This window comes from Cervus canadensis, chromosome 17 (assembly GCF_019320065.1).
Source record: "Cervus canadensis isolate Bull #8, Minnesota chromosome 17, ASM1932006v1, whole genome shotgun sequence".
Taxonomy (NCBI): domain Eukaryota; kingdom Metazoa; phylum Chordata; class Mammalia; order Artiodactyla; family Cervidae; genus Cervus; species Cervus canadensis.
Genome location: NC_057402.1, coordinates 8,679,181 through 8,690,808, shown reverse-complemented (window position 1 = coordinate 8,690,808; position 11,628 = coordinate 8,679,181). Strand labels below are relative to the sequence as shown.

General features: G+C 47.7%; 1 protein-coding gene and 1 non-coding gene across 2 annotated transcripts in view; both read left to right on the top strand.

The window, feature by feature from the left end:
- The first annotated feature begins 738 nt into the window (after positions 1–738).
- AK7 (adenylate kinase 7) overlaps positions 739–11,628 on the top strand; it is a 61,538-nt gene continuing 50,648 nt past the window's right edge. The window contains exons 1-2 of the mRNA XM_043434577.1: positions 739–845; positions 4,797–4,985. Coding sequence (XP_043290512.1) covers positions 741–845; positions 4,797–4,985 — 294 coding nt within the window. The 5' untranslated portion in view covers positions 739–740. The remainder of the gene's footprint in view (positions 846–4,796; positions 4,986–11,628) is intronic.
- On the top strand, positions 3,282–3,386 carry LOC122419918. Its single transcript, XR_006263124.1, has one exon. It is a non-coding gene; the product is annotated as a small nucleolar RNA U13 (small nucleolar RNA).

The window sequence follows — 11,628 nt, the reverse complement described above, 5'->3', positions numbered from 1 at the left end:
TCCAGCCTGACTTGGAAAGGGCAGTGTACATTCTATCCCTTTGTGAAAAAGAGGGTGAATCCCAGCACAAATGGCCTCCAGCTACCCGCCCCCCGCCCCGCACCCCTCCGCAGCCCCGGAACTGCTAAACCTGTAAAGCCCAGTGGACTACCACCACTGCAAGAGCGGTGGGGCGCACCCTCGCTGTGGATCCTGAGTCCTGACCCTGAAACTCCATGGCAACAGCCCTCCTTTGCAGTAGAGGATTAAGTCAAACCCTCCGGATCAGACCATCCTACAACGGGCATGTTAATTCACTTCAACATTTCGGGGAAGGCCTAGGCTACGGGCTTTTTACCTTCTCATCAGATCCATCAATATCTTTAGTGCTCCGGGTCGGGGGGACACTGGGACGTGTTTCCGGAGTTTCCGAATGATAGAGAGGAAAGGGAATAGAGGGCACGCCCTGCCCGAGGGCACCAGCGAGAAGCAGAGCAGAGTGGGGCCCCAGTTGCAAGCACTCGGGCAGGGACGCGGCGGGCCAGCCCTGCGCCCTAGGCGGGGAAAACCCACAGGGCGCGGGAAACCGGAGGCCCCGCCCCCGCCCCGGGAACGCCCCGCCCCGGGAACGCCCCGCCCTGCGCCCTAGGCCCCGCCCCCGAAGGGCCGCCTGGGCTCCGCGGTCCTAGGGCCGCGGCCACACCCACCTCCTTGGCAACCAAAGGGACGCTTTCTCCTTAGCAACCAGCGAGGCTCCCACCATGGCTGAAGAAGAGGAAGGTGCTGCCCCTGCGGAGAAAGCTATCCGGATCCAGAGGGTGTTTATAAACCTTCTGGACTCATACAGCAGCAGAAACATCGGGAAGGTGAGCGGCGGTGGGTCAAAGCAGAACCCCAGCCCCCAGCTCCCTCAGTCCAGGCCCCAGAACCCTGTTGCACCTGCGCCGCGGACTTTATCAGGGTCTCCCTTAAGAGACCCTCCATCGTCCGGGACACAGGCAGTGCCCCGGCTCCCCAGTCCGCCCCCAGGCTAGACCAGCGCCCGACCTGGAAGACCAGGGTTTTGGAGATCGCCGGTCCAATCCGGGTTTCTCCCTTGTTTAGGAGCGGAAACTGAAGCTCGGAAGGAGTTGGGGGCTTACTTAGACTACTTAGCAAGCTGGGGGCTCAGGTCTCCGGCTTCTAACCAGGTTCTCTTTCCACTCCCGCCGAGGAGTCTCAAGCAGGAACGTGAGGGATAAAGTTCAAAACTAAATGCAGTAACAAAATGTCAAAAAGATAGGGGTTGTGTTTGTTGTTCAGTTGCTAAGTCATGTCCAATTCTTTGCGACCCCATGGACTGTATAGCCCGCCAGGCTCCGCTGTCCATGGGATTTCCCAGGCAGGAATACTGGAGTGGGTTGCCATTTCCTTCCACAGGGAATCTTCCCAATCCAGGGATGGAACCTATCTCTCCTGCATTGGAGGGCGATGCTTTACCACTGAGTCACCAGAGAAGCCGGTAGTAAGAAATTATTTGTGTCTTTCAAAAAGACAGATACAAATATAGAGAAGATGTGTATGTGTGTGTGTGTGCACGTGCTCAGTCGTGGCCAACTCTCCATGGACTGTGGCCTGCCAGCTTCCTCTGTCTGTGGAATTTCCCAGGCAAGAATACTGGAGTGGGTTGCCATTTCCTATTGGAGTGGATCTTCCCAACTCAGGGATCAGACCCCGGTCTCCAGCAATTGGCAGGCACAATCTTTACCACTGTGCTACCTAGGAAGCCCAAAGAAGATAAATAGATAGATGATAGATAGACAGATAATCTACATACAGAAAACATCTCAAAGGATACACAGGACATTTAACCATTATCACCTCTGGAGGATGAGATTCATTTATTCATGACCTCCTACTAAATGGCATTCATAGTTAATAAGACCCAACAAAGTCTTTGCCCTTGAGGCTCCTGCCTCTCTGGAAGGAGATAGATAATAAATAATTTTTAACATAAACAAGATATTTCAATCCCTACTAAGTACTCTGCAGGAAAGAGAATAGAAGGTGTGGACTTAGGGGGTAGAGAGGGTGGCTGCTTTAAATAGTTGCATGAAGGATACTCTTGAGGGGTGACATTTAATCTGACATGTACAGAATGAAGGTCCAGCCCGAGGAACTAGCTCCCAGAGGGCACAGCAAAGGTTGTAGAGGACAGAGTGGCGAGGGTGCAGTGAATCAGGGGCCCCAGAGGACAGCAGTCACTGTGTCCGGGACCCATGGGACTTTGGGGCCCATAAAAATGTTTTAATTTCTCTTAAATTTGGAAGGAAGCAAAAAAAAAAAAAAAATTGGAAGGAAGCAAATTTAGCAACAAAGATTGTGTGTCGTTATAGAAATACAGTCATAAAGTATCATTTTTATTAATAATATATTTTATGGAGGAAAGTCAGAATGTGGCCCTGCTCAGCAACTAAACAGTGCCTCACACAAAGTCAGCACTTCATCAGTATTGTGTAAATTCACAAAGTGTGTGTGCTTAGTCACGTCCAACTCTTCTGTGACCCTTTGGCCTATACCTGTCAGGCTCCCCTATCCATGGGGTTTTTCAGGCAAGAATACTAGAGTGGGTTGCCATTTCCTCTTCCAGGGGATCTTCCCATCCCAAGGATCAAACCAGGGTCTCCTGTGTCTCCTGCATTGCAGGCAGATCCTTTACCACTGAGTCTCGGTGAAGCTCAAGGAAGCAAGTGAAAGTCGCTCAGTCGTGTCTGACTCTTTGCGACCCCATGGACTATACAGTCCATGGAATTCTCCAGGCCTGAATACTGGAGTGGGTAGCCTTTCCCTTCTCCAGGGGATCTTCCCAACCCTGGGATGGAACCCAGGTCTCCTGCATTGCAGGCAGATTCTTTACCAGCTGAGCCCCAGGGAAGCCCCAGTGAAGCAAAGTCAAGCATAAAGACTAAGATCCTGTGGGGCTTTTGTCAGGAATTTAGTTTGTGTTCTAAACACAATGATAGCCACTGGAGTACTTAAAAAGAGAGGTGACATGATCGAAATTAGGAGAGAGGGAGGGAGGGAAGAGAATTTAACCTTTTACTGTACCCCATTTTGATCACTGATTATTTTTTACAACAACATATTTTTATAATAAAACTTTTAGTTTGTAGAGATTTTTTTCAAAAGCTGATCAATAACAGAATTTTCTGGTTATTCCTAAACAAACCAGGACTTGACTTTCTCAAATTACAAGTAATTGCATTGTCTGCACTAAGCAACGTGGGAGTAGAAATACAAAGCATTTGAAAAAAGCATGGATGATCCTTTTGTAGTTCATGAGCATGATGATTGGGTGTTCATGCTGCTGCGTGACATGTGCCTCCCTCCAAACCTTGTTACGACATCGGCACATTACCTGTCTGACGTGAAAAAAAAGAAAAAAAGAAAAAAGCATGGAAACCATGTCTCCTGACCTCAGTTGGGCAATGCACCCCAGCCCCTTCTCCAGTCTGGAAAGGGGCCATGTGACAACTGTGCAGCTTTGAATATTATATCAGAAGATCTGGCATCACCCCTCCCTCCCTATGCAATCTTGGGCAAATTGCTTACTGCTGTGCCTCAGTCTCCTTGTCCGTGAAATGGGATAATAAAATTGAAGATGTATGTTTGAGAGGTAAACAGGAATATATATGTCATATTTCAGAAAAATATATTCCAATACGAGATTGAACCTGATATCTTGCCTACTCACTTGGACTGTTTTTGTTTTTTTTAATCAACATAAGTGGGGAAGGACTTTGTTTATTTGGTTTTGTAATGTTTTTACCCCCAAGAAGTGATATCATCATGATTATTTACATATGTTTAACCTAAGAATTATATGTTTAATATATAAATTTAAATTAATTCTACATTGCATAAACCACTCACAAAGATAACTTTTGTAAACACAAAAAAAGAAACTTTGCCAACCTCCTTCTATTTCATTATTCATAGCCACTGACCACAGGTGGCTGTTGAATGTTTACACGTGTCTGGTCTAAATGGATCTGTGCATAAGAGTAAAATACACATCAAATTTCAAACACTTACTGTGGGAAATAAAGAATATAGAATATCTCAGTAATGAAGATATTTGGAAATAAAGATAATATCTCAAAATAAAGATATATAACATCTCAGTAATGTAATATTGATATGTTAAACTGATAATATTTTGGATACCTTGGGTTAAAACATACCTAAATTCTTTTAAAATTTAAGCATTACCTACATTCACCTGTTGTTTTACTTTTTATTAATGTGGCTACTAGCAAATTTGAGTTCCCTAATCAGATCGCATCACATGTCTCCATTTCTGTTAGACAGAATCATCACAGTGAATTTAGCCCAGCTCTACCATTTGCTAGTGCGGGATAATATCCTTAATGAGGGACTTTCCTGGTGGTCCAGTGGTTAAGACTCCGTGCTCCCAATGCAGGTTCCCTGGATTTTATCCTTGGTCAGGGAGCTAGATCCTGCATGCTGCAACTGAAGATCCTAACCCAGTCAAATAAATTTTTTAAAAAATTTTAAATATGTCCTAAATGAGCTCTTAAAGCTCTCTGAGCCAGAGTTCCTTGCCTATAAAATGGGGAATCATAATATAGTACCCATTTCACTGTATTCTTGTGGGTATTAAACCATTTCAGTGAGATACCAGTGTCAAAAGCTCTAGCTTTGCACAAGTGGAACCACTATCAAGCCTTCAATAAAGGTCAGCTTTTAGAATCATCATTCATACTGGTTTCATTCTGAGCTGTTTTTAGTATTCAGGGAATTTCTCTATGTTGCAGTTTCTTTCTAACTGTGTTGTCGGGGCTTCACTTGAAGAAATTACGGAGGAGGAGGAAGAGGATGATGAAACTAAATCAGCGATGCCAGAAGCCTCCATGGCCAAACTGAAGGAAGGCACGTTCCAGATCGTGGGCACACTTTCCAAGCTGGACGTCCCCCGACCCGAGTTTGCTGTGGAGACCTACTGTGTGAGTCCAGGGGGGCTGCTGAGAGGGGACAAAGGAAAGCACCACCCTCTGCTCAAATGCCCTGACAATGTGTTTGCTTCTCAGCCCCCTCTCCTGCCAACGTGAGACCGTGGGAAAGGTGGGAGCAGGTCTCCCTGTGATGGAGACTACCACCTCTCATCTCCCCACTTTAAAGGTTTGCCTGCAGGGACTTCCTGGCGGTCCAGTAGTTAAGACTCTCCGAGCTTCCTCTGCAGGAGGCACAGCTTCCATCCCTGGGCTGGCAAGCTGCAGGGAGCACCCCCTTCCCACTGCCCCCAACCCCCCCCCGCCCCCGCAAGAAAAAGCAGCAAAGAACTTAAATGATATAAATGAGATATTCTTAGAAGGTTAGAAGGTGTGGATCTCACTTGAACTTTCAGACTCATAAAATTCTCTACCCTGTGTTTAAAATGCATTCTGCCCTGCCTCACCCTAACATGACTTTGGCCCATGGAGAGTGTTATTTGTGAAAGACACCTCCTTTGGTAATGAGCCACTGGAGAGCAACATACCATTACATTGCTGTCTTATTGAAAAGTAGTGCAGCCTTCACAAGACAGAGTCTATACGACCCTCATCCTGAGACATTTAAACACCTCCAGGAAGGGCAGCCCTCCCAGGCTAGCCTCTCCCATCACCGTGCCTGCCATTCTCCAGATCCTAAGGGACAGCTTTGCACATTCTGAGCCCTGGAATAGCCTTCCCACTTCCCTCCCTATGTTGCAGGAAGGGGGACCCCTTCCAGGGCCCGAAACTGGGCTCTTGTCTAACACTCGGAAATGAATTGTCCGAGGAGACACATGTGCTGACAAAGCAAGAGATTTTATTGGGAAAGGGCATCCGGGTGGAGAGCAGGAGGGTAAGGGAACCCAGGAGAACTGCTCTGCCGAGTGGCTCACAGTCCTGGGTTTTATGGTGATGGGATTAGTTTCTGGGTGGTCTGTGGCCAATCATTCTAATTCAGAGTCTTTCCTGGTGGCGCACGCATTGCTCAGCCAAGATGGATGCTAGCGAGAGGGATTCTGGGAAGTGGACAGACACGCGGTGTCTCCTTTTGACCTTTCCCAAACTTTTCCGGTTGGTGGTGGCTTATTAGTTCCCTATTCCTTATCAGGATCTCCTGTCCTAAAACAACTCATGCAAATGGTTACTATGGTGCCTGGCCAGGGTGGGCGGTTTCAATCAGTGTGCTTCCCCTAACACCTATATATCCTCATGCTTTAACACAGAATGTTGTCTCCTCCAGGAAGCCCTTCATGATTCCCCACTCCCAGTTTAGATTCTGAGCTCTTTGCCTGTCTCGATCCTTTTACACTTTTTACACCCCATTGTTATTATGTGTCTATTGTGGATTACACTGACTGTCACTATCTGTTCCTTGAAAGCGGACACAGCGCCCCATTTATTCTCGTGTGTATCCATGAATGGTGACAGACAGCACTGGCCCTTAATAAGTACTCGTAACTGAATGAATGCGTGCCCTCCCACCAACTTTGGGAACTTCACCACTTACCCCTTTTTACCCTCTCTGGCTCTTTCTGTTTTTTTTTTTTTAAGATTTTTTGTTGTTGTTGTTTGGCCCTGGTGAGTCTTCCTTGCTGAGCACAGGCTTTCTCTAGTTGCAACGAGTTGGGGGCTCCTCTCTAGTTGCTCAGGCTTCTCATTGCAGTGGCTTCTCTTGTCGCAGAGCACAGGCTCTAGGTGTGCAGGCTGAGTAGTTGAGACTCTTGGGCTCTAGAGTGCTGGCTCAGTAGTCTTGATGCACGGACTTAGTACACAAGCCCCGAGGCATGTGGGCTCTTCCTGGCCAGGGATCTAACCGGTGTCCCTTGCATCACAAAGCAGATTCTTAAGCCCTGGACCACCAGGGAAGCCCTCTTCTGACTTCGCTTGCACTGGCTTCTTTCTTTCTACCTCCACATATGCTGACATCTTCCCACCGGGAAACACACACACACACCTCCTGCCTCTTTCTCTGCCCCTGGCCCTGCCACCACTGAACTTGGGAGAGGGCTCAGCACCTTCCCAGGCCTCACTCCTGCACTCTCCAGCCCACACCCCTTCACAGGAGGTATCCTGGCCATTGTCTCTCTTCCCCGCTTCCCTCAAGCAGCACTTGGCTGCCTGCCCACGTGCATCCGCTCCTCCTCTTTAAATGTAGCTCTTTCCAGAGCTCCCTCCCTTCTCCTAACAGGCATTCTTCCTAACTCTTATCCAGTCCTATAGCTTCAGCTTCAAGACAATGCCTTTCTGAGCCTTCCCCAGCCCTGCTGACTGAGCACACATCCAACTGCTTCATAGCCCCTCCCCCAGATGTCCGGCAGCACCTTTATATCAGTTCAGTTCAGTCTCTCAGTCATGTCTGACTCTTTGTGACCCCATGGAATGCAGCACACCAGGCTTCCCTGTCCATCACCAACTCCGGGAGCTTACTCAAACTCTTGTCCATTGAGTCGGTGATGCCATCCAGCCATCTCATCCTCTGTCATCCCCTTCTCCTCCCACCTTCAATCTTTCCCAGCATCAAGGTCTTTTCAAATGAGTCAGTTCTTCACATCAGGTGGCCAAAGTATTGGAGTTTCAGCTTCAGCATCAGTCCTTCCAATGAATATTCAGGACTGATTTCCTTTAGAATAAACTGGTTGGATCTCCTTGCTGTCCAAGGGACTCTGGACAGTCTTCTCCAACCCCACAATTCAAAAGCATCAATTCTTCGGTGCTCAGCTTTCTTTACAGTCCAATTCTCATATCCATACATGACTACTGGAAAAACCATAGCTTTGACTGAAAGTGAAAGTCACTCAGTCGTGTCTACTTCTTTGCAACCCCATGGACTGTACAGTCCATAGAATTCTCCAGGCCTGAATACTGGAGTGGGTAGTCTTTCCCTTCTCCAGGGGATCTTCCCAACCCAGGGATGGAACCCAGGTCTCCTGCATTGCAGGCAGATTCTTTACCAGCTGAATCACAGGGGAAGCCCAAGAATACTGGAGTGGGTTGCTTATCCCTTCTTCAGGGGATCTCCCCGACCCAGGAATCGAACCAGGGTCTCCTGCATTGCAGGCAGATTCTTTACCGACTGAGCTATAAGGGAAGCCCATAGCTTTGACTAGGCGGACCTTTATTGGCATCATCAACATCAACTTTTACAACTTACATCATCAACATCAATTTTTACATCATCATACCCAAAAGGAAGTCTCTCACACTCCTCTACAAAACCACTCTGCCCTGCTTTGTATTAGGGGTCTCGCTGTCTGTATCTGTTTGGACTATTTGGAGTTGCAAGTCATAGTGGGGAAAAGGGCAATCTAAACTGGCTTATTCAGTAAGGACATTCATTAGCTTATGTGGCTGGTGGTCTCCGGGAAGAACCTGCCTCAGGCCCGGCATGATCCAGGGATGGTAGCCGTTTTCCAGCCCTTTCCCGGGCTCTGTCTTTCTCTAGGGTGACTTCATTCCTCAGGTTGGCAGCAAGGCTGCAACATTCCAGGGTTCTGCACAGCTACACAGTCACACCCTGATGAAGAAAACTTTCAAAGTTCTTATAGAAAGGAGGATGAACTTTCCAGCAGTACCCCACACTCACTGTCTGGAGTTGAGTCACTTGCCTGTTCCTGAACCAATCTCTTATCCGGAATCAGTAAGGTCCCTACTTGAAGTTAGAGGATGAAGTTAATTTCCCACAGGCTGAGAAGGGGAGTAGTTGAACAAAGTTCGGGATCTGTTGGGAAAGAGGAAGAGGGAATGGATGTTTGTAGACAACCAAGAGTGTCCTTTATACCATTCATCATGTACTTGCCCCCATCACAGCTGCGAGCCTGGTATTGCTGTGGGCTTTTACCTCCCTACTATTAACTGGAAAAAAAAAGAAAAAAAAAAAAAAAACAACGCCTCAGAGTGTGAGAGCTGTGAGTTCAGTTTTATTTGGGATTTACTGAGGACTATAGCCTGTGAAACAGCTTCTCAGAGAGCTCTGAGGACCTGCTCCAAAGACGTAGGTGGCATATAAGGTAGCTTATTTAACTCTGCATATAAGTGAAATAAGCAGGGTGGACAACATACAGCCTTGACATTCCTTTCCCAATTCTGAACCAGTCCATTGTTCCATGTCCGGCTGTAACTGTTGCTTCTTGACTTGCACTCAAGGTTTCTCAGGAGGCAGGTCAGGTGGTCTGGTATTCCCATCTCTTGAAACATTTTCCAGTTTGTTGTGATCCACACAGTCAAAGCAATATGTATGTGATTTGAGTGAAGGGGGAGTACGTGCAATTAACACATCTCAGTAAAATGTGGCTGCTAGTCAGGAGGAGCTGATGTCTCCATTACTGATTTTGGTGCTTTTCTAGGTATTAGAACATGCAAGATAATGGGGTCATAAACATTTCTCCTGAAAATACCTACCTTTCTGAAGGCCCGTTCTGTCGGTTTTTCCCAGGGCACAGGATGCCTCCTTCCTGACCTCCCTGCTGATTTCCGTTCAGGGGCTGTTGGAAGTCTGCAAGCGCAATAGCTAACGACCTAATCCTTGTAGAGCCGGATGGCTGACGACGTCCTTTAGTTGGCAGCACTGCCTCTCATATCCTTTTGGTCATGAGATCCTCAACCCAGCTCTCCTCTCTCTCTCTTTATCTTTAAGAGCTCAGCTTTTTATTGAACATGTTACCAAAGAGGTTTAGTCAAAAAGACCAAAACCCACGTGATCATCAGACTCTTCAGATTCTTCTTTCTTTGCTTCTGCTTCCTGCTTTTCAGGGGGGGCAGCAGTGGTGAGAGTGGGGGGGACAGGACGTCCTGCTGAAGCCGATCTACCAGCCCCGCCCCCTGCTGCCCGTCCCCGCGCCCCTCGCCCCATCTTTGCAGATGAAGCTCCCGATGCTGACTTTTGCGGAAGCCTTTGCGAACAAGCCTGGCCAGAAGGCTCAACATTTACACTGACTGCTTTAATGAGGGCATTGTTATCATCCTCTGCAACCGTCACCTCATCCTTGTGCAGGATGAGGGCCGAGTAGATGCTGATGGGCTCTGTGACCTAGGCCGTGGTGAGGGCAAGCGCTAGTCAGGGGTGCCAGGCACAGTGCTAGCCGCAGGGTGGAATGACAGTCTCACTCTAACGCGGTCTTAGCTTCCCGGGAAAGACCGAGAACCTTAACCCAGCTGAGGGAAGGGAGGCCTCAACCTATCTCTTGAATAGCTCTCTAAAGAATGTCCGCTTTCCATTCTCCTGGCTAATTGCATTGGTTCAGATCCCCATCTCTGATCTCTATTTACACCTGAATTTGATTCAGTGAATTAGTATTGAGCCCTTTTTTTTTTTTTTTGGCCTTGCTACACTGCAAGTGGGATCTTAGTTCTCTGACCAGGGATGGAACCTGCACCCGCTGCCTTGGTAGCTCAGCGTCTTAACCCCTGGACTGCCAGGGAAGTCCCTGGAGTACTTTAAAGGCCCGAAGATGACTGCAGGGCTCACAGACTAGCAGGGACTCTTCGATCTAAACTAGCAGCTCCAGGGCAGGATGGGGACTTGATGACAGAGGTATGCGCACAACCGTGTCCAGAGCACCCTGAAAAGGTCAGTTTGAGTTTTCAGTCTTATCTAGAGAGCCAGACAGGTGAGCTCCAAACTTCTCCCCATTGCACAGATCAAGACCCATCCCCCAGCTCCTCTGATCTGGAGAGCCAACACAGTTGGCCCTCCTTTTTGGAGTTTGGGGGCTGCTGGAAATGCTGGGACTGAGGCTGAGCCTCCAGGGCTGAGTAGAACTTACCAAGCAGGTAAGGGGACAAGGAATTGACACGTGAAGGGGACACCTGGGTGAGGGTATGGTGAGCTTCGAAACGGAAAGCATCAGTATAGCTAGAGCTTAGATTCTAGGGAGCCAAGGGAAGAAGCAAGTATGGCGTAAAAGGTGAGAGAGAGAGAGTGGAGAATGGAAGATAGCAGGCTAGCCCAGGTTGTGAAAGGAGCTTCTTCCTAACTCAGCAAATGGCCTGCTAGTCTGTGAACTTCCTAGGCTATGCTGAGTGAGCTTGTATTCACCCTGTCAGTCCAGCTCAAATGTCAATCCCTATGAGTCATAATCACATACTCGCCTGGTCCGTCAAAGCTCAAATGTACCTCGATGATAGCCCTTTCTACACTGGGGGCTGCCATGAAAGAATGCACAGGTTGCACACTGCACAAGGACATTCAGCTGTGGACGCAACTAGGGGCTGAAACGTGATGTGTTCTTCTGGCTGCAGTGTGTCCCAAAGTGGGCACCATATAATTTGTCCAAGAGCAGCTTACCTTTTCCTACTTTGTACAGAAGCTTCATGTGCTTAGTTGCATCCTTGTCCACATTAGACCATAGTTATTTACTAAAATTTTGCCAACAACACACCCACACACAATACTCTGTATTACCAACAGTCATATGTCAATCATTTTTTGCCTTTCTCCTTAGGGTCAAAATCAGTGCTCACAATTATTTATTGGGGGAACAAATGAATGCACAATATCTGATAGGAGGACCATTCTTTTGAAAATGTGCCTGTTTCAACTTAAATCGGTCCAACTATGATTTACCAGGTGTATATGTTTTCTTCTGGACACATCTCACATGCTTTCATGGACTCATAG